General features: G+C 37.4%; 1 protein-coding gene across 1 annotated transcript in view; it reads right to left on the bottom strand.

Annotated features, from left to right (window-relative positions):
* LOC100498396 overlaps positions 1 to 23,405 on the bottom strand; it is a 57,587-nt gene extending 34,182 nt beyond the window's left edge. The window contains exons 1-12 of the mRNA XM_031906402.1: positions 23,317 to 23,405; positions 22,938 to 23,055; positions 18,193 to 18,355; positions 16,669 to 16,857; positions 14,231 to 14,429; positions 12,225 to 12,361; positions 11,047 to 11,184; positions 9,443 to 9,663; positions 7,337 to 7,494; positions 5,939 to 6,166; positions 4,413 to 4,748; positions 928 to 1,338 (exon numbers count right to left, since the gene is read on the bottom strand). Coding sequence (XP_031762262.1) covers positions 928 to 1,338; positions 4,413 to 4,748; positions 5,939 to 6,166; positions 7,337 to 7,494; positions 9,443 to 9,663; positions 11,047 to 11,184; positions 12,225 to 12,361; positions 14,231 to 14,429; positions 16,669 to 16,857; positions 18,193 to 18,355; positions 22,938 to 23,055; positions 23,317 to 23,359 — 2,341 coding nt within the window. The 5' untranslated portion in view covers positions 23,360 to 23,405. The remainder of the gene's footprint in view (positions 1 to 927; positions 1,339 to 4,412; positions 4,749 to 5,938; positions 6,167 to 7,336; positions 7,495 to 9,442; positions 9,664 to 11,046; positions 11,185 to 12,224; positions 12,362 to 14,230; positions 14,430 to 16,668; positions 16,858 to 18,192; positions 18,356 to 22,937; positions 23,056 to 23,316) is intronic.
* Positions 23,406 to 24,085: the final 680 nt, after the last annotated feature.

Raw genomic sequence — 24,085 nt, 5'->3', positions numbered from 1 at the left:
ATACCTGTACCTTTGATAATCCATGGTGAGAAAGCAAGGCAACAGAAGAGCAAACCAAACTACCCACAAAATTTTATATTTTAAAGGAGAAGGAAATGTAAAAACTAAGTAAGCTTTATCAGAAAGGTCTATGTACATACAGCCATAAACACTCATAGAACTGCTGCTCTTGGTACTTACTGAAAAGATACACCACATTTCTTTCCTTTTATTCTGTTTACATCATCTTCTGTGTCAGATGTCCTTCTCTCAGAAAAAAGTCTGCTCAGTTTGCTCCTCTCTCCTCCTCCCATTTGCTTTTTCCCCCTCCCCTCTCTCCCCCTCCCTTCTGCTTTCCCCCCTCCCATCTCTGCTGTGTAATCTGATCTGAAATCTGTTCCATATCTGCAAGCTGCTGCCTGGAAGTGAAGTCAGACCAAGCTTAAATGGTAGCTGCTATCTTAAACAAACAGAGGGAGATTCTATGGCTGTTTACTTAGGTATGGTAAAGCATTCTGCAGAATAAATATAGTGTTCTAGCCTGCACTATTGTGACTAATCTGTTACCAATAAAACGCTAAAATGCATTTCCTTTTTCTTTAACAAAGGCAAAAAAGGATAGTATGAAGTTAAAATATCCCTTAAATTAAGAAAAACATTTTATTCATCTATTTTGTTAACTGAAGGTGGGCACTAAAGAAGTATAGTTACTGTAGAGCTTACAATTTTACAGTTTGTACTTTATAGAACCATTAAAATACATGCTGAACATATTCACTATATATGTAACCTATAACCCCCAATGTTGCAAATAAAACAAATGCAATAAAGCCCCTAAATCTAATGATATTTTGCATATAACACTGTTTACAAAGAATATAATGTATAATGTAATGGTAAACCAGCAGGATAGTTATAGCTTCTGTTAACACTAAATCTATTTCTCACCTAGGTTTCCACCACAGTGTTTAATATCACTTGCTACTTTGTGGTGGATTCTTAAATTGTACATCCTACACATATTGTGCTTCTCCATAACCATCGATGACTTCTTCATAGTTTCCACTGCTTTATTTAGAGTTTTATAAATGTGATCAAAATCCTCTTCCAAAACTGGCACATCTTCATACAGTAAGTCTTTGTGTCTCTTAATAATTTCAATAACCTTTATTTGAGACAGAAGCATGTTTGTCTCCAGAAGAGACTGGTAGCTGCCTGCATGAGGTGACAGTTTCCCTTGGTGCAGAACAGCCCCCTGGATTCTGCACTTCTTTCCACTCAGAGGCTCAGTGAAAATGTCTCCTAGAATGGAAATTCTACCAGTGGGAGCCATTAATCCCCCTAGTGGCAGTACACGGCCTACAGAAAGAAACAGAAAATCACCTCACTGAACTTATTTAAAATACTGAGTGTTACACAATAAATTACATGATTTTTTTGTCTGATTTGTATGTTTGCCTGATGGTGATTAACTGAAGAGATAGTAGTGAGGCAGTGAATTGTTCCAAATGTTAAGGTTGATGTAGCTTATGTTTATACAAACCTCTACCATTCAACCACAATGGCGGAAGAGTTTCCATGTTCAATGGTTTTTATTTATATTAAACATCGAAAAACAACAACAGCTGCTGCTATTCCTTATATAATATCATCAGTAAGGAACAATCAGCGGGCAGAGGGGAATTTTAATCATGATGGGGTAATGGCTGGGTGCTAGTGAGAAATAAGCATAGCACCCCACAGGTCTTAAATGAAAATATTTATTTATTGCCAAACAATAAAACAAATTTGGCGGAGCTTGGTGACATGCTATCAATGGTAAAAGCAAGGATACAAAATGAATATGCAGGAAAGCACAAATCCGGACTCAAAAACCAGCTTATTCGAAATCTAATTGTCTTAACATCCTCTCAGCAAAATTCTGCATTTCGCCATTGGCGAATTGCTTCGCAAAATGTAGGTGTGAAAAATAATGGTCACATAAAAAAATAGCATGGTTGCATCAAAAAAAGGCATGGCCACATAAAAAAGTAGCGGTCACGTAAAAAAGGGCCTGGTTATGTCACAAAAAAAAGCATTTTTTCGTATCAGTGTTTCATGATTTTTTGCCATTTCACACATTGTTTCTCAGTTTCCTGAGTTTTCCTGCTAAGCGAATTGGGACACATTCACTCATTACTAATTATTTAGAGAAACCTTGTATAAAAAGCCACAGTTTAGAAAGACAGCCTGCTTCTGTATATGTAATTACAATGGTCAAAGTGAAAGCCAAGGAAAATAAAAAAAAACTGCTGCCTATGTGTAGTTGGTTGCGTTGCATGTTTACAACCCATGTCTTCTAAATCTATATGCTTTTATAGAATAATTTATTACATATACATAGTGGCAAGGAAAGTGCCCTTGCTTCCAGTCCCATGTGTTCTCAATGTTCAAAACACAAGTTGAGGAATTTCCTACATTACATTTTCATATATTTCAAGAGTAATTCTGAGGTTGTCAAAATGCACCATTATAATGCTGCTATATATTGTAGATGTGCAAGTCTATACCAACACAGTAGCTACAATACGAAAGTGTTGAAGAATCAAGTTCACACACTGTAACATAATTATATCCAAAAATTCACTTGCTGATGAACATTCTAACAATAACTAGCTATTCAGTAAACAGAAACCAGAAAACAAGCCATATTAGCTTGAAATGGAAAAAGCACCCTCTCCCTTGCAGTCCCTTATTTCTTTAAACTTCCAGTTAGCTAGCTCTTCTGGAAAACCCTCTTAGATTCCATATAAATTCGAACTGGATGTGCAAAAAACAGTTGGCACAGAGCACAGAATAATATCTATGAGTAAAATAAAAGCTTTATAGACAAATATGAACTAAAAGCAATGTTAGCACATCAATAAAGCCATGGCACATTATTATAGCATTCTTTTAAAGTCTTATTATTTTAATAGAACTCTTGAACTCCCTCCAAAATTCTTTGGAATAACTGGTTTTAGAAATAACAAATACATCTAGCAATTATAATCTCTCTATCACAATTTCCTGCTTTCCTTACTTTATTCAAAACTATTTCTACAGGGCTATATACCAATCTATTGTCGTTACTAAACTATGCTTTTACATTTGTGGCTCCATCATATCTGAAAGCACCTCCATTAATTGAACAAATGGCCTAAACTAATTTTTCTGTGACAGGTGGGTGCCAAGAAGTCAATTGGTAGCTACTGTGCTATCCTATTATGCAATATTTTAGTATTTAATATCCTGGTTGAGAGAATGTTGCAGCAAATGGAATGAAAATGCATGCTCCAAATAAATATATTACATTACCAACATTGCACTGTATCAATTGATTATTAATCTCTACCACTGCTGCAAAATAGAGATTAACTCTAACGGGAGATTGAAAGAGAACTTAATACTAATTTGTGGAGTTGTTTTATCGTCATAAAATTTTAACAAGCAGAAATGCCAGTTACAAATCCCCAAATTTGATTCACGGTTTAGGATTTTGCAGTTTTTACCCCCATCAGAACTATTTATTCCTGGTCAATCTGATGAATTGACACACGGAATGTGTCCATTCACTTAACTTACTGTCAGGAACATTTTACTGACAGTCAGGAAAGTTTTCCTACATCCAAAAACAGGACTGAACTGCTGGGAATAAATCAACCCCAGTATATTGTTATATTCCAGGGCAGATCTATCTACATATCATCTGGGATTCGTTTCAAGAGCCTTAAACATTTTAACTCCAACAGAACTGATCCAACTTGCCAATTACATTTGTCTGATTAGTGTAAATATCAATCACAATTTGTATTATTTATTGTTTGAGTATTTAGAATGTATTATCCCAGCCAAGAGAATTACTGGCCTAGGAATACCATAGAAGGCTATGGCAATAAAAGTGCATAATAGCTAAGTAGTACAGGTATGAGATCTGTTATAGAGAATGCTTGGGACCAGTGGGTTTCTGGTTAAGGGGTCTTTTCTTAATTTGGATCTCCACACTTTGTCTATTAAAAAATCTTTTAAACAATAAATGAACCCAATAAGACTGTATTCCATTCAATAAGAATGAATTATATCTTAGCTGGATTCATGTACAAGGTACTGTTTTATCATCGCAGAGAAAAAGGGGTAAAACATTTAAGTCTATTAACCCACAGTAACCAATCAAACATTTGCTTTAATCATTTTAACTACATCAGATGTAAAATATTAGAAGCAAAAGCTAACTGACAAGGGCAAATGTTGCTGCATATATAACCCAATAGTTTCTCCCACTGAAAATTGCATCTCATGTGAACTTTTCCAGGTGTTAAACAATTTGATGGTTTTATGATCAATGTTGATAAAATAACATTGCTGAAAATGAATACAATATAACAGTTTGCTGTCCCAGGTTAGACTTCACTAACCTGTGTTGCTGTCTAGCTGAACTCCTAAAATTGGGAAAATTCTCTCTTCCTTAAAATCCATCACAGGGCCGCCAATTTCAATTGGTGAAAGAAGCTGTGTAAGAGGATGAATATATGTACCCCCCACAGCCAACCACATGTGAGTTTGTGGATGTATTGTCACTGCCAGTATTGGCACTTCCATCCCAGATGTTGCATCCACCATAGACTGAAAGCATTCACCTTTTCCTTGATGGTGGAAACTTGGCAGAGTGCACTCCACTGGTAGACCTGTGTCTGGGCAAACAGGATACGGAATGTAGGGAAGTGTGGGTAGTTCTGTCTTCCAAATATCAGCTATGACATAAAAATGGTCATTTCTTTAGCAATACAAAAAAGAATATTGAATACTGACTGCAACAGAGTCTAATTTAATCCTGGGCCCTATCTACACATGTCCTGAATGCCCCTTATTGCTATTTCAACAAACACTTAGTTACATGCATCCCCAGCCTGCTCTTTATAAGTACAGTGAATCCCCAGTGACTTACATTGCTAAGTCTATACACATATACAGCTAATACATAAGCATTTTTATTTCAGAAGAGGAGCAGGTAGTGGCTCAGATTAAAAAAAAAACTTACATATTAATTTACTGGGGTGCCTAACACATTTGCCCCCCCCCCAGAGAATTAGCCTGCCCTTTCCTTTCTGCTCATCAAGGGAGTCCTTTCTGTTCATCTGCCGACACATTCCTAAAATACATATCATGGCAGTGCCATAGGGAGCCCGAGAGGCTTCTCCTTGGCGTGCCGAATGGGCAGAGGGCAGCACCTTTACTTTACAGGTATATAATTGTTTTGCTAATGCAGATATTGTTTTTTTACTGTGCTTACTATGGAAATATGTGGAACCATGTGAAGAGAATCTTTTTATCATATTATTCTTAAACAAGGTAATAACAGAATGTGTTGTATACAAACAATTAAAGAATTATTGTATATACAATGCAGGATGCTGCCACTTTGCAGAGCAATTTGATTAAGTTGGAAAACAGTGCAGCAAACTTAAAAATGAGGTTCAATGTTGAAAAGTGCAAAGTTATGCCTTTTGGTAGAAATAATATAATTGCGAAATAGACGCTAATTGGTTGTGTTTTGGGGGTATCCTTAATTGAGAAGGATCTGAGTTTTTTTGTCTTTCCAAGGATGTTCTGATTCTGTTAATGCCTTTAAGAGGGGCCTGGATGAGTTCTTGAACAAGCATAGTATCCAAGGCTATTGTGGTACTAAAATCTGATGTTGTTATACAGGTATATGGTTTATGTATGTGAGTGGATAGGTCAGTATGGATCTATGTGTATGCATTGGGGTTTGCTTGGAAGGGTTGAACTTGATGGACTTTGGTCTTTTTTCAACCCAACTATGTAACTTTTGCATATTTGCAACTATGTATATTTGCATATGTCATAAATGTAGTCTTTTAGTGGCAACTATGATTTCTAAAGAAATTCCTGAGAAATGCTTTCTGGCATTTCTTGTACTTACCAATTGCAGAGTCTACACTTGGGATTAACTGGGAGGAGATTGGATCATATCCAACATTCCCAACAACAGGAAGCACCCTCCCTGTTTCACTGTGTACAAAGTGGTCACCAGGAACCGGGGTTAGATAATGACTGGGCAGCATCATTACAGAATGCTTAGTAGGGGTAATTAGCCCATGCAATGGATTTATATATACAAGATCACATTCTCTTAATGAACCGTCCAGAGCTGAAATATAAAAATACATTTATACCATTACTAAAATCAGGAAGTACACTAAAACTAGTATACTAAACTATTTTACCCATCACACATGAATAAGTTTTAGTTGACCATACTGACCAACCATTACTCTCCAGCTCTTTAACCATAAAATGAGTACTGTAAATGGACAAGTTTAATATGGTAAATTTCTGTGCCAACTAGAATAAACTGAAAGCCATTTGTATTTTAAACCTCAGGGCCTAATACAATATAGGGCTGATTCACTAAAGTGCGTTAATTTTTATTGCACGTTTTTTAGCGTTAAAATTGATGCGGAAATTAACGTGCGATTCGCTACAGTATTACCGCATGCGTTAAGTCGCGTATCACATGCGTTAATTTTACCGCATCGCGTTAATTAGCGCGCAGAAATAATACTAACGCATGATTCACAAACACTTAGACGTGCTAAATATTGCATTAGTCTACTCGAAAATTAACACCTACTTGAGGCAGGCGGTAATTATAGAAAAGTACAGTTCATGAGCTTTTGGCAACACAATATGGACTTTGCAGGGGGATTTATTCAAGTCTGTGTTGGCCCTAGAGTGATGCAGCCTCCAGTTTGCAGGGAAAAGTAGTTTTACGAAAGTAATGGCATGTATGGATAACATGGCGTGCGTTTTTTCGCATGCAGCAAATATTTATACACAGTGCGTTGATTAGCGCACGTTCCTTCAAATACCGCACGAAAATAGTCTTTGCGACTAAAATAACGCAAGCAGCATCGCGCTTAAATTAACTATGCTTTTAGTGAATCGTGCGTTAAGACGCGCAAAATTAGACGCAATAAAAATTTTAACGCATGCTATAAAATAATGCACGTTTTAACACACGTTTTAACGCACTTTAGTGAATCAGCCCTTATGTCTCTTCCCGAGAGATTAAAAAATGAATAATAATCCTTATGTTGTATAATACTGAAAGAAATTATTGTAGGAAATAATATCTACAGTTAAATATGCTGAGCAACAATCTTTCATGTAACTATACATTATAAAACTCACTGCCCCTTAAGATGTAGGACTTTAATGTTTTTAATTAAAGTTAAACACCAATTTTTGGGGTCTTTTGCCCTTACAGTGTTTAGAACATACTGTAAATAAAGCTAAGAAAAAGTGAAAAGCAGATTACCTATAATATCCTCTTTTGAAAGCAGGCTGGTCTTTTCCTTGTTGACAAGCTGTGCTCCTGTTCCTTCTCCCAATACTCCCCAGGATTTTAGTCGCTCACACTCCTTCATGACTGCATTGTACATTCTGTTACACACTGCTTCATACTGCAGCAAGAGCCTAGAACATGCAAGAGCTTAAGCACTAGACAAATAGGCATATACAAGATGGTCAGCTATAAACTAAATAACAGTGGCTATGAATATCCTTTAAAATATAGTATTATAAATAGTGCTTACCATAGGAGTACAAAATTCACTAAATATTCTACAGTATATTTCTAACAAAATATCTTTATCCTTAACATGTAGCACAGTGACAATTCAAACTATACTTTCTAGCTCATTGATTTACTCTATGCATTTGATTGTATCGTGCACAACAGTGTAGCATGCAATTGGCATAGACACAAAGACGATAACTAATGCAAACAGTTCTAGCAAGTAAATTTTTATCTCCCTCTCTATAAGGACTACTGGAATAGTTTAAGTTTGATTTGAAATTGTATCTAATACTTTCCTTCTTATAAAAATGCAATTGATGACTATTTGCTGGTTGCTAAGGGGAGACCTCTGGGAAAGTGGGTTATGGGCAGAGCTTTGGTATGGGCATGACTAGAGTAGATCAGGGGTATTGCATTGCCATGCAGATTGTTTTTTTGTTTGTTTGGGGGGGATTCTATTTGTTGGCAGGGTCCACACAGACCTAGGTGGCCAGTGGTTTAATAACTGGAGTCCCCTTTGAGGGAATTTTACTAAATGCTATGTGTAGTCACTAAAAAATATAGAAGCACGAGGACAAACAATCCCCATTTTGTTTAAATAGAAGGGCATTTTTAGTAGCTTAATGTACAAAATGTCTTAACGTCCTATATATTTTGATAAGTGAGTATAGGGGACCTCTTGTCTCTGTATGAATTTGTGGTCACAGCCTCATTACACCCCCACCTAATTTAGTGGTAAGCACAACTTTCCCTTTTTTTGCTGAAGTTTATACAGGAGCAGTGGCCAGCTCCATGTTGTAGCTCACACCCTTTCCAGCTACAGTCAGGTGATACCAGTGGCGGCAATAAAAAAGGTCAATCATATGGGAGTTTTAACCTTAAAAGCAAGCAAGTTGCAGGTAAAATTCAGTCCCCATGTAAAATTTATAATGAAGCAATACAGTAGAATAGTTGATCAGTCATGCATGTTATGTGTGTGCACCCAAGCTCTCTATGCTGGTTGGGTTTGGTGTGCGCTGAACCCAACCTGGCACAGAGACCTCATGTACACGCGCATCTCGTGCATGGATGACCTGTGCTGCTTCCTTGCTTAAGTAAATTGCCTGCCTACTGCCATCCCCTCTCACACACAGGTGCATTAACCTGGGCCCCTAGGCCATAGGCTAGGGTTGGCTAGGCATTAATCCACACCAGCACTCTAGCATGAAAAAACTTTCTTGAGGATGCTAAATAAAGGCTGTGATTGGCTATTTGGCTATGTGGACTGCTGGCCTGCATGAGGCTCTGCTTGAAGTAAAACTGTCTCTGTGCTTCCAAAACTTGTCTTCAAATCAGAGATTTAAAAATGGGCACCTACTTTGAAGCCACTGAGGGTAACATCAAAGGGGGAGGGGGATATGCAACATATTGCTCACAAGCCACTGGTTGGGGATTACTGCACTGGAAGAATACAATATCCACGGACACTACTGCTTATCCAGCAGTGTGGTTTATGCAATAAAATGCACAAAGTATCCAAGAGGAGGCATTTAGAGAAACTGGGCAACTTACCACAGCTTGCCATAAACTGGACACACACAACTGGACACACCAGTAGGCAAGCATTTTAATAGTCCTAACCACAGCCTAAACAAAAAATTGCAGTTGTCAAAGGCAATTTCAAATAAGAAAATAACTGAAAGGTATGGGTATACAAACTTATGCAAATGCTGTATATATGTCAGAGCCAACATAGTTTTTTGTAATCAGCTTTGAAGAAGGAACTAAAATGTTCTGAAAGCTCCCTGTGATTAGTGGAACATTGTATGTCACACAGGAATTAGCAGTTTAATATGTTACTCTTACTTTCGGTAATAATATGTACTCTGCTTAGCATCAGTCTCTTCAGTGCAATATTTGTCTTTGAGCATCTCTAGTATTCTGACAGATTCTCTTAGTGCTCCATTAAACCCAGTACAATGGTCTTCCTGGGATTTCAGATCCTGATGTAAAATCTGCAGTTGCATATTAAGGAAATCTTCATATTCTGCAGCAATCTTCTTTCTCCTTGCTATCTCCAGTTCGGCCTGTACAACAGAAAACAGGGACATATGGAGTCAAAGCACTGAGAAGCTAGCAATACTTAGCATGGTTTACTGGTGCATGGGTGTGCTAAACCTAATGAAGCTGTAGTGAAAGAGTGGGCCTCTATAACAAATAATATCATAAAAACCACACATAGCTACACTGATTTTAGGTAATTGTTACATATTTCTATATTTACAAGAATACAAGAAAAAATATAAAAATATATAATATATATATATATATATAAATATACCGCTAAAATTCCTTACAAGACATAATCATAGCAAACAACACCACCTATAACTATGTAAATGCGGCTAGCAGACCTACTTCTAGCTCTCACCAATTAAAGCGAGGTTCATAAAAGTTGCAGGAATTACAGGAGATGCTGTGTTGGCATGTCTTTACACTAGCTGGCCTAGTGTAAGACTAATGATGTTGAATGGCAAGACTCTCATCTGCTTTGCTATTTATTTATTTTATTTTACCTATTTATTTATTTTACCTCCACATCTTTCACCTGCACTTTTCCTCACTTTGGATTGTTGCAATGGGACTCATCTGGGCCTACACACTGATCTAGGGAGAAGTTGTGTGGCCATTAGGCTCCTTCTTCACTAAAGCCTGGCCCACTGAGGGTGCAAAAGTTGTTGGGACTTTGGAGGTCCATTTGTATTACTGTCCTATTAATAAACCTTCTGGATGGAGGGACATAGATAAAGGGACCCCCACTGCCTTGTGAAGAAGGGGCTCTGAAGACTATTGGCTGCTGCGTTCCTTCTGGCTGTAAAGGTCAGGGAAAAAGGGGTCTACCCTAGTCTTATGGCTGGATGACCTGGAGTTTGGATTTTGTGTTTTATAAGGCAAGTCATTGCACCCTTTCCTTGTACTGGGTGTTTTTATACACTTTTTGGGTGATAGAGCACTGTGGAGCAGGGTGAGGATGTTTAGCAGATGGGCTTGTGAAATCAAAGGGCAAAACTGGACACATGGCAACCCTACCTAGTCCTCGGATGAGGGTGGGTCTGAAGACTTATTTCAATGCAGGCCCTTTTACAGGGTGACCTGGAGTTTTTGACTTGCACCCTTTTTGCACTATGTTCTCCCTTTCATCAGCCAAAACAGGTTTGGGCCCAGTACTCACTAACTTTTAGAGACTTTCTTGGGCAATCTCTCCACTTGCCTGCTTCAAAAGTCTTCTAGACAAGATTATCTAGCCCACACTGCCATCTAGTGACTGCACTTGTAGCAATACCAACATAAAACACGTATACATTTTTTTCTACCTTTTACAATGAGACGAATTCAATGAAAAATCAACTGCAAATATACTCATTGCTCAGAAGTGACTAGAGTTATTACATTTATTCCCTGCATAGTACCTCTTCCTTCACTCTTGTGTAGTCTTCCATAACCGACGTTGCATAACGTTTCATGTAGCCAGATATGTTTAGATGTTTCATAAAGATTTCTTTGAAAGCGCTCACTTCATATACAAGCTTTTCATAGAAAGTCTTTACCTGTTAAACATAAATTTTTTTGCAAACACATGGTTTAAAGTTAAAGATGCAAAAAAAAGGGGGAATTGATTTTCTTATCTAAGCTTTGTATGGGTTTGCATGTAAAACAAATGCTTTATGAATACCAGAATCCACATTAAAAATTCTCAAAATGAAACATTTTATGAGATAGGGATGATAACACAGTTTATGCTTACGGTATTGCTTCCTATTTATTTTAAGTGACACATTAGTCAAGTTAGTGTGTCTGTTGGAAAGCATGTCAGCATTCAGCAAGGGCGAAGTGTATGTCTGCTTCTCTCAGCCCTACACTTTTCTGCAAGGCTAAGGGAAGCATATCCACTTCTGTACGCTCCTCGAGAGCAGAGTGGATCGGAAGTCGGCCTGAAAAACGTCCGCTTCCCATTTTTCATCTGACCTCACCCTTAGACAACAGCTGTCTTTCACATTCCTACTAAGAAGGGTTAGTGCTACAGTATGTGCAATGGCTGACTGTTCATTTAGGGTGGCATTTGTTTGGTTTGGGTTTTTTTAATGCTAAAACCTGATTTTGTTGCTGAAAAAACACACAATTATGTTGCAATTTATTCCGCAACAAAGCTGCAACTAAACTGAATTAAAAATACACCATCTTAAACCTATTGAGATCATGTAGAAGTCAATGGCAGATGTCCCTTTTACAGCTGGAAGATCTTCTTTTGCTTCATGGTTTTCCATCAAGTGCAAGATACTACTCTATTATTACAGAGAAAAAAAAAACTCATTAAAAAATGGAATTGTTTAAGATGCCCATCCGATAATTTGGAGCTGTGGATAAGGGATATCATACCTGTCATTTCAAAACTTGAGGGTAAACATTAGATGAGCTTCCACAACATTTGGAGAGCATTAAGTAATGCTACCCAGATGGTATTAAGTAATTAATAAATAATGTCTGTATCTGCTAATGTTTGTAAGAACATAAATTGTAGACTGTCAGTTATCTAGTTAATATGATTAATAAATGTCATACTTGACTTTACCAAAACCTGCACACATACCTCTTCCTTAAGTTGGCCAAGTCTGGAAGCAACCAGAAGAGATTGCTTTAGTAAAATATCATAAAAGATTTGTGTGTTAAAACATTCCATATCTATCTGCTGTTCATAGTCCCAAAATTCATCATCTTCAAGCAATTCTGAAATGAAAAGTTTATTTTTAATATACTTATTACAGTCTTGTTTGGGGTGGATATACCGCAGGAGGAAATGTAATAAAATTACAAAGTTGATGGTGACCTATACATTACAGTGGGGTGATCAATTTTTGGGTCAGGGGACCATAGCTAAAGGAACCGGGGTCCTTCCTAAACTTCCATCTGTTGCCGAAGCCACTCATAAGATACAGTAATGCAAAGGACCCCTACTTGCACTGTATTATATGAGCATTAATGATGCATAAATGCTAGGTTTAGTCACCAATGCAAGATGCACTGCTCACAAAAATAGCATAAATTATTGCATGCACTGCATGAGTTGTGTCTGGCTTCTACTGTCTGTATAGCAACTGTAAGAACCCAATAAAAAAACAGTGTGACACAAGGGTGCCAAGATTTTAACAACATGGAAACTACTCTTGAGGGGTCTATCTATCAAAATTCCAATTTATGGATTTTCAATTTTATAAAAAAAACCTCAAAAGTATGCTTATTAATTATAACATTATTGCATATTGTCTTCTTTAAATAGATAACACCCATTTGGCAAGTCATTTAAAAAAAAAAATATAACGACATATACTGTACATGGAAAAGTTTTCTAATGGAAAATCCGTGCACAATCTACTTTTGGGGACTCCAGGCATAACACCATTGTGGCTAGGCAAAAAACACCTTAAATTTCTCAATTTTTGCAATGTGTTTTGTATTTTTAAAGTTTTTTATGTAATAGAGAAATGTATATTATGATTAACCTGGAATTAGACAAAGTAGAATGACAGTAAGGAGACAAGCTTTTCATTCTTAATCTTTTCAATACAGTATTTCTTACAGAAATATAAAACTGTAGCATACTGTTCAGAGAAGTGTGAAAGCAGACACTGTGGGACACAGTTAACCTTATCATAGTAATATAATATATTTCATTGAGAGGTTTAAGCATTTAAGAGCCAATGATTATACTAAACAGTATGCATGAAATATTATCATGTGGATTGGAGTTTCAAACTTCAGTGACAACATTTGAAAATTTACCTACAGGCCAATATAAATATCTATGAAAAATACCAGAACAGACAGCTTGAAAGTGGCAATAAAAACACACAGGCTGTACCATTTGTTAGCATCAAATAGGCAAAGTGGCATAACTATATGTGGTGGGGCTCCCCTGCAAAAAATATCTGAGGGACCTGGTGCACAGACATTCTCCCCTACCTGCCTGCCCGCCTCTTGCATCCCCTGCCCCCCAGTAGCTCTCAGGTAGAAGAGTGGCTGGGCTGGAGTGAAGCAGACACCTTGGTCCAGGTTTCCCTGCCCCTCCCCCCCATAACGTGGGGTCTGCTTCCTCTATAACAGGGGTCGCCAACCTTGTGTTAGGAAGCAATACAAGTATAAAAAAGGTTCCGGGGATGTCAAATAGGAGCTATGATTGTTTTTTTGGTGCTGTGTGGAGTGGCAGCCTACTGAAGTCTCTGTTTGGCATTACACTGGGTTTTTATGCAACTAAAATGTGCCTGCAAGCCAGGAATTCAAAATTAAACACCTGCTTTGAGGCCACTGGGAGCAACATCCAAGGGGTTGGTGAAAACCATGTTGTGCCTGAGCCAATTGTTGGGAATCACTGCTCTATAGTAATGCCACTGCTTATACAGCAGAAGATAACACTACTTTAGGAGTCTGAGTTACTTGCCATCTTACCTAATGAGTTTAAAATCCTGTACTGAATATGTGATCCTTATTCAACACTTTCACAAATCCCTAGCCATTCATTTATACTGATACACATGAATTTGAAATTCAGATATTAAATAAAAACAGTTAATTAATGTATTGAAAATGTAAACTACTTACTATGACACTTCTTTTTATCTGATTCATCCGATTTTCTGCTCATATAGCCTTTAATTCTCATTCTAGGATGCAGCTTTTTAAGTATTGTTACAGAAGACCCCTTGGAAGAATAACTATCAAAGTTAAATTTGAGCTGTAGCTTCCGGAATTGGGGGTTGTCATTAACCTTCTGTGTCCAGCCCAAGTCTTGAAACCAAAGCTGAAACACAGGATTTCAATATATTGTAAGCAAACTTGTCACAGGTTTACTTAGCACATTGAAAAGATTCCTTTGGACATTTAATGTACACAGCCTACTTTGGTTAGGGTTGCTGTTCTTCAGCTTGGGAAACATATATACATGCACACCACTTACTAGGAAAATAGCTCAATTATAGATTCCACTGCACTGTTTCTATTACAGTTCTAGTGTATTTACCTGTGTCTATCACTGGTAGAATTTTAGAGGTTGTTGGGTTCTGCCTAAGAGATAGTTGTATGAAACATTTCTGCAGCCTCAAATACTCCAAAGACCCCCAGCAGCATCCAGTAATAGTGAGTACTAGATACTTATATTGTAAGCAAAGTGCTTCTTTGCTGCACAGCAATGGACCAATTTAAACCTCAACAGCCCATGTGTAAGTCTCCCCAAACCTGCTAGGCACATTTAAAACACAAAACAAAAACTCACTCTGTATTTGATGTTCCTTTTTTTTTTTACTTGCAACACTGGCAATCTCCACATATGGATGCTTAGGAATACTACTGAGAGAGTTGGCACAAGACTCCCAGCACTTAGAGGGAGATGGTTTTAAGGCTTCAGACCCACAAAAGGTGGGTCATGAGCTGTAAATTCTTAGGGGACTAGTGAAATGACAGGAAGGTGTATGCATTTTATATCAGATGCTGTTTACTTGTATGTTTCACCCATTAGATGCAAGTTGACAACTGAGACAAATTTTCATGCTGGCAATCACTATGGACTAGTCACATCAGTGATAAGTGTGTAAGAGTGGCTCTCTTAAAACTAGACAGGAATGTGCAGTTACATAATGTAAATTTATACAATTGCAATATGGCAATTCACAGGCTATTTCCACATTAAACAAAACCTAATTTAAGGGTCACTGCTATGGTTTTCATATTAACGGTGTTTTTTAATATTTAATTAATACTTTAATATATTATCAAGGTTAAGACATGCTGGGAGATGCAGTCAAACAACATCAGGTTTGTACTCTTAAAGCAATATTTCTCTCCATAGCCCGTGGCAGCATTAACATGTAAAATAATTCTCCAGTGCGAATCCCACCTAGTCTTTGTAAATCCGTATCCATGCCATTTGTTCCTTCAGTTGGATCTCAAAGCTTTAAGCACAGTTTTTCCAGTACTGAACGACTCTGATTACAGTGAAATGCTATGGAGCAAATCTGACGTAATTATCACTGTGTTTCCAGTATGTGAGATAACAGCAAGATGACTGACCTAGTGCTGGTAATCAGCATTCTCATTGGTGAATTCTCTTGCATCTATAATTAAGTTTTTGGCCAGTAGAATTCTCATTGGTGAATCATCTGTTATTTCATTTTTCATCAACTAGGGGGTTCACTGGAACGGCTTTATGATTGGGCTTGGGCTTATTTATCAGTTTTCAAGTTATATATATTCCAGTTTGGCAAGATTCTTTAATAGGTCACTATATACACTGTATATAAACTATCTGTTGGTTAGGTATTCATTATGGGGTTATAGCTTTGCTATAACAAATACCAGACATTTGAGTTTTCGATCCATAACTCGAATTCAAGGTTTTTAAGTGCAAAAAAAAATTCTATTTTTTATCTTCAGTTCATCTTTAACCAATTTCACATTGCCTATTCTACCCCTATTTAGTTCAGCTCATTGCAGAGGTTCCCAGAGGATTTCTTTGCATTGTTTCTAGAATTTCTAACTGCCCTGCAGCACGTGTATCAGAACACACTGTACCAAGGCATGCTGCTGTAGAACACAATAGTAACAGTGTCACATCTAATTGTCTTCTGTACTTATTGTGATCAGGTCAGCTACCTGCACTAAAGAGGCATTGTACATAGTCAACATATAATAGCCCAAGCGATGGCCTATTTTTTTATCACGCAGTGAAAACTATTCACTGACACTGTCAACATTGTGTCTTAAATTTCAAGACAGTTCCTTTTCTCTAAAGGTTTCCATACTGTACGTTCTTGTGAACCCATTGGTTAGTTGAATAGTGCAATCTGATGATGAGATGAAGGGATGAATTGTAAGATAGAAAATGCATTTAAGGATGTATAAGGTGCTCTACTTTAGCACTATAGGGCACATTTCAGCAATTTTAACTTTATTGTACAGTGTGTAAATACTGTATATCACTGCACTGCAGCATTTTTACAGCCAATAGCAGTAATAAAAAGAACACATATACTCATTCTACTTACTAGAAACAGAATGCTGATAATCAGAATAAGCAAGAGACCTGCAGTTATGCCAATTATAGCTGGCCAGTCTGGCTTTAGAAGAAGAGGAGGGATTCTTGCAATTCCATTTCGGATGAAATGCCTTGGAGAAGAGGGGAAAAAGGGTCCTTCTTCATAGCAATGTCCTCCATATAGCATGACTCTAATGTACTAAAAACACAGGTCAGTTGTGCAGCAACAAACAGATAAGCACACACATAAAGCCATTTCCCAATCATTATATAGTACAGGAGATAGTTTGCCATCATTATGTTGGGTTGAAAAACCCAACATACTGTTCTTTGACTTCAGCTTATTCTTCAGCTTTTTCTTCTTCTTAGCGCCCCCCATTTTCTACTACTCCTCCTACAGTTTTAGGGGTACAACACCCAAACTCTCCACACTTCTTTGCAGGTTGCTTGTGCTTTTCTAAGCGATCCCGCCCCCAGCCAAGCAGATTTTACCTATTGACTTATTACTATTACTGGGGGAAAATCAACCTGCTGCCATTTTCACAGGATTAACACAAGGGTCCCAAAACTTTTCACAAATGGTCACTAGGGGACTGCAGGTTTAGTTTTGAAAAGGTAGGTGGAGCCACCAACAGCCAATCAGATTTCACCTATTGAATTTCAATGGGGACATTCAACCTGCTGCCATTCTCACAGTTTTAACACCAGGGTCACTAGAGGACTGCATTTTTAGGTTTTAAAAAGTGGGCTAAAAAATCAAACTTCACCTATTTAATTTTTTTGGCTTAAATTTAAAATGCTGCCTTTCTCACAATATTTATGTCAGGGTTCCCAAAGTTTGTATTCAGGGTTAGGAAACGTGGGCGGAGCCACCAACAGCCAATCATATTTCTTTATTTGATTTCAGTGGGGAAATTTTAACTGCTGCCATTCTCACACATTTAATGTTAGTGCCCTCAAACTTTTCACAGCTAGTCACTGGGGGCAAAGGTTAAAGGTTAGGGAAAGTGGGCGGAGCCACCGACAGCCAATCACATTTCACCTATTAATATGAAAATGCTGTCAGTCCCACAATTTTTATGCCTGAGTCCCCAAACTTTGCAGAGTTGGTCATTGGGGGACTGCAGTTCAAAAATAGGAAAAGTGGGTTGGGCCACTTACAGCCAATCAGATTTCATCCATTGAATTTTATTGGATTAAATTTAAAATGCTGTCATTCTCACACTATTTTTGCCAGGGTGCCCACTGTTTGTCACTGGGTGACTTCGACTCAAGGTTAGAAAAAGTGGGCACACCCACCAACCACCAATTACAATTTACCTATTGACTTTTATTGGTTTAAATTTAAAATGCTGCCATTCTTTAACTAGAGTTAGTCACTGGGGAACTGCAGTTCCAGGTATACCAATCCAAATTATAGAAAAATCCCTTATTTGGGGAATCAAAATCAATAAAAGTGAAGAGATAAAGGGGAAATAATGTATGGAGAATGAGGTTTTTCTGTAGGCCCTATCAGAGATGCGGTACCACTTACCATCTTCTTATAGTGATTGCTGCTTAACTTTATGACATAGACTCCTGGCTCCTGGAACTGATACATGAAATAAAGAAAAGGTTGTGGGGAGAGCAATATCTCCTCTGCTATTTCTCGAAATTTCCCCCAGTCAAAATGAGGGTTTGTGTTGTATAAATTGTTCCTAAAAACATAAACAAAATAGAAGATCAAGCTTATATTTCTCTCTACTGTCTGCGATTACAAAAAAATTACTAGAAACATTATAATTTTACATTCAATATAAATATATATACTGTATTGTTTAAAAGAGAAAATAAACATAAGGAGCTGCACCCAGTTTTACACTAAATGGAGCACATTTATGAGAACTTAAAATAGGAATTTAGTAGCTAGAGAAACAAGAGAAAATAGTTTTTCTTTAAATTCTCCATGCCATGCCCAAATAAATGACACAGTGCTGAGAAGAGTAATATGTCTTCAAAATGACAAATTCTATTACTTACTCTATTTTCAAGTATTTGGTTTCCATGTTTTGGTCAATAGGGGAATAATGATCTGTAGAGTGAGGCCATGCCAGGTAAATGGGTAACCATATTACACACATATTGTATTATTGCTGCTGCTAAACAAACTACATACAGTACTATATGGCAACATTTACAAACATGGTACTTTTAACATAAGTAAGTATGACCAATGCAATGTGATCTGCTTGTGTGGGAACTAGCCACGGTACAATACATAGAAACAAGAATGCCAGCACTTGAACAGTCCTACCATTAAAGGGAATCTGATCCACTAATTGAACTGGACTGGTTATGATAAACATTTTTTAATTACTGACTTGTAGTCTCTTAGGCCACAATGAATTTACTTGAAAAGTAACTTTTAAATGCTCTGTGTGGTTGAAATTATTTGGCAAAGGCTGATATTCATTATTAATGAGATGATTTCACCTGTTTTGTGTTGCCAGAAACCAGGTGTCTACCCCAAACAAAATAGGTCTCTATAAAAATATATTGCATAAACAAGCTCAAATGTAAAATACTGCTTCATCTAAAGAAACGATTTTCATAAAAATATAGTATGTGCTACTGGGTAATCCTAAATACAAAATTGCCATTTTAACAATTAAGGGCCGCCTCCTGTGATCACAAGATTCACAGTGCACACAAACAAGCCAAGGCACACATACTGCTAGGCCCCATCAGCCAATTAATGGACAGAGTTCTGTCTTTTGCTTCCACACTACTTCAATGAACAGCCTCTTTGAAATTTTTCAATACCTGCCACACTGGTTGTCCAGAGGTTAATAGTGAGGCTGCAGCGTCCCCTTATTCACTTAGATTTGCTTCTCTTCCTGTAACCCACTCGCCCTCCTCCCTTAGGAATTTGCTTTGGCTGTTGGCTTGTGGGCATGCTCAGTTGTTCTAAACTCAGATTACTAAACACACCCTCCAGTCTAGCAGCCAGTAAAGAGATGGCATTGCTGGTTTCCATAGAAACTCGGCTCTAGCTGTCTGCTTCAGTTTTTTTCTCCTGAGCTCAGCTTTACCATTACAGTTCCTCCCTGAATCAGTCGTACTGGCTGATACATTAGATAGCTTTAAGAAGGGGCTGGATGACTTCTTAGCAAGTGAGGGAATACAGGGTTATGGGAGATAGCTCTTAGTACAAGTTGATCCACGGACTGGTCCGATTGCCATCTTGGAGTCAGGAAGGAATTATTTCCAGGCCCGGATTTGTGGAGAGGCCACAAAGGCCCGGGCCTAGGGTGGCAGAAGTTTAGGGGTGGCATGCCGCCCCACCGCAAGAAAATGTTTAAGTTTGGCTCCCATACGGAGCAGTCGGTACCTCTCCCCACTGCTCCGTATGGGAGTTTAAAGGAGCGCATGCGCACTCGCGGCTGGGGGGGGGGTTGTCGCGCGTTCGCGAATGCGCACTGGGGGGGCGAGCGTTTGTGCATGTGCACGGGGTGAGGGACCAACAGGGGCGGCCTCGGGGCGCCCAGAAGAGAAATCCGGCCCTGATTATTTCCCCTCTGAGGAAAATTAGAGAGGCTTCAGATGGGGTTTTTTGCCTTCCTCTAGAAGTTAGGCAGGTTATATATCGGCATTATGGTTGAACGTGATGGACTACGTCTTTTTTTCAACTTACTAAAAGCACTGAACTAAACAAAGCAGAAATTTTATCAGAGACTGCCTGTGTCTCATCACAGTTGTGCCTGTGTGAGCCTGTATTCTTGATGAAATGTATGCTGAATAAGGGTCTGTGTGTGTGTATGCTGTTTGCAGATTTAAATGTATCTGATTATGTATCAGAGGAAAAATGGCCACCAGGTGAAAGCTGCTATTTGCTTTAGGAAAATGTGATGGTGCTGGCAAGTGGAGGTGATATAAGCAGTACACATGATGCCATTTGGGTGGGGGAGACGTGCCCAACTGATATACATTGTAGGAAAATGTAGGCTTTACATGTCCTTTAATTATTTTATAGGATTCATATTCTATTGCTTGTTCTATTTCTGGGAAGCCTACCTAGGGAACGTCAACATGAGCATCTACAATCTTACCCCGATATCCAAGAGAAAAAGGCTCCCTTCCAATAAGAGAGACCTGGAGCAGTTTGCAAAGGAAGAGTGGTCCAAAATTCCCAGTGAGAGGTGTAAGAAGCTTATTGATGGTTATAGGAAGCGACTGATTTCAGTTATTTTTTCCAAAAGGTGTGCAACCAAATATTAAATTAAGGGTGCCAATAATTTTGTCTAGCTCATTTTTGGAGTTTTGTGTGACATTATGTCCAATTTGCTTTTTTTCCTCCCTTTTTTGTTCTGTTCCAATACACACAAAGGGAATAAACATGTGTATAGCAAAACATGTGTTACTGCAATACTTTTCTGTGAGAAATACTTGATTTTCTTGAAAAATTTCTGGGGTGCCAACAATTTGGGCCATGACTGTATAAATAATAAAGCATCATAGGTATTTGCGACACCTAATGTCCCATCATTCCCACTCATGGTACTTTTAGATTTGAGCAAGGATCTTAATATTGATGTACTGTAAAAACCTAGTGTAAAAATGGGGAAGGTAGGGCATAACCTATAGCATTAGCTAAGAGCCAAGCATAAAGAACATTGTATATCAGGCATGTTAGGCTGGGATTTTATGGTCCTTCCTGTCCTGTTTTGCATCTTTCAGCCCTGTGGTGACTGTCACTTAAATGTAAACGTAAACTTTGAAATCTGTAATATAAATGTAGACACTGAAAGTTAAGATTAATTTATCATAAAACTATTATAAATCTTGCAAAACTTTTGCATAGTGGGTTATAGTTTATTAATAGATTTTCAGTCTGACGTTGAAATTATAATACAGGCATCAGACCCCTTATCCAGAAACCCATATCCAGAAAGTTCCGAATTACGGAAAGGCCATCTCCCATACACTCCATTTTAATCAAATAATTCACATGTTTAAAAAATGGTTTCCTTCTCATCTGTGGTAATAAAACAGTACCTTGTACTTGATCCCAAATAAGATACAATAAATCCTTATTGGAGGCAAAACAATCCTATTGGGTTTAATTACTGTTTAAATGTTTAAATAATGTTTTTAGCAGACTTTAGGTAGGAGATCCGGCTTACAGAAAGATCCCTTATCCGGAAAAACCCAGGTCCCGAACATACTGGATAATGGGTCCCATACCTGTAGTAATAACCCTTCAACAAAAATGTGAAAAAAGAGCGTACAAAGCTATGGACAGTCTTCCTTATGAAACCCTTGATACGCCATCTAGATATCCTAAATGATTTCTCATCATATGCCATACAGTTAGATATTCTGAACTAGATTTCTAGAGTTAAAGCCATTAAAATGGCTGAACCTATGCAGAATTCAGTTTGAGTTGCTATTATTTCAAGTCATCCTTATCAAATGAACCCTTATAAATCTATCTTAGAAAACTGAGCTGTAATTGATTTAATTAACTTTAATTTAATTGATTTAATTGCAAATTGTTCCCAGCGTTATACTATTTGTAAAAGTGCAAAAAATCAAAATTTGATATTTATTAGAGATTTTCCCTTTCCTTTTTAAGCAAACAATAATACATACAGTCTATTATTGGGAATAATATATGTAATACATTTACAAACATTTTACACTGAGATTTCAGTAGACATATGGGTCAATTTATTTAAGATTTCAGTAGACAATTGGGTATATTTACGATTGCAGCTACTTCTTATTGTTATTTATTGTACAATGCTGCCACCAAGTGGTAGTGAAAGTGTAATAAAAATATTGTTAATGTTAACTACTCTCAAGAATTGATTAGTAATAAGCACATAATCATTTTAAAAATCCAGTCCAGTCTACAGTTTTAAGGAGGATTTTTTTGTATCTATTTTTGAAATAGCTAAAGGTACAGAAAAAAGTATTTGCTATACAAGACAGCTACACACATAGTAAATGTCTCAATAACACTTCAGTCATACACTTTTAAAAAGGTAGGTGATTTGAAACTTTTTGGACTACATTTGACCACACAGAAATCTTTTGCCATCACTTTATCACCAGTGTGAAAGCTTTTAGGGGAGATTTGTTGGCCACGGTAGCCAAGATTTAACTAAAGACAAAAAATCTCCCGGTGTGCCTTATAGGCAACAGAAATCTTTAAGAGCAAATGCAGGATCACTAAGGGGCAATGGATACCATGTTAAGCAAGTCTAATCAGAAGAGTAATTATATCATGGTACTTACACATCATACATAGGGAAATTGTGTTTCGAAGCAATAAACAAAATGACATCGTTAACATTTATACATGTGGTTGGGTTCAGGATGCCAGGAGTTTGTGGTAATCTTATATTTTCTTTTTCTACAATAAAATAAAAAAAATAAAAAAGATAATGTATCGTTATGTTCCATTGCATACTTACTACCATCTCCAGCATTACTACACATAATAACAAAACATGAAATTATTTTTTCAGCAACAATCACATAACGTCTTTAATCTTAGTTGTTACACACTTACACTATATGATAAAGTCCAGTGATCTCTGTCCAAGAGAGCAGACTATCTGTGTAGACATAGTACCAGAACGTGGTACGGGAATAAAGGTTAACATAAACTTACCTGATTGGTTAAATAAATTTGAAGAAAATTGGGTATCTAACATAGCTCTAATTAATTGTGGCTTGTCATGGTAATTGCCCTGGTATTCTTCCCCTGTAACAGAAAAGGAAATCTTGAAAATATTTCTTAATAATTATCTCTATTAATGTTTAATTTCAGCACTGCAAACAAGATTGTTTAAAGAATAACAGAAAGAACATACCAAAAGTGTGAGGTCAGGCAAAAGCACCTATGCATTTTTTTAAGCAGAACTGTGAGGTAATGTCAGGTTATTAAGCTTTATGAAACAAGGATTCCAGCACACTAAGGCTGATGCCAGACGCGCCGTTTTTACACTGTGTATTTTCTAATTCTCTCGACGGCTGAAAAACGTACGATATCATCATCCATAGAAATAACTTAAACAGTCTCAATAGAAAAACACACAATGCGTAAATACGCTAGAAAACGCGTTACCACAGACTTTTCATGCGTTTGCCGAAATACGCTGTTATTTGCACAGCAACCTATTCCTATGTGTACACAAAGGCAGCTGCCAGACCTAGCGGAAATACGCGACGTTTTTACTATTTCGCATTATTAGCACCATGGGAAACTGGATTTTCTACGTCACCAGTACTAGGCTGAAAAACGCTGTGTGGGTTGTGCAGCGTTTTTAGGTGGAGAAAATATGCGTAAAAACGCCACTTCTGGCATTAGCCTAAAGCTGTGTTAGCTTTTATTGTGCAGCATCAAAATAAAAATAATAATAAAATAATAAACATTTTGG

Source organism: Xenopus tropicalis, chromosome 7 (assembly GCF_000004195.4).
Source record: "Xenopus tropicalis strain Nigerian chromosome 7, UCB_Xtro_10.0, whole genome shotgun sequence".
NCBI lineage: Eukaryota > Metazoa > Chordata > Amphibia > Anura > Pipidae > Xenopus > Xenopus tropicalis.
Note: the sequence above shows the minus strand (reverse complement) of the source record. Positions and strands in the feature narration are given on the sequence as shown.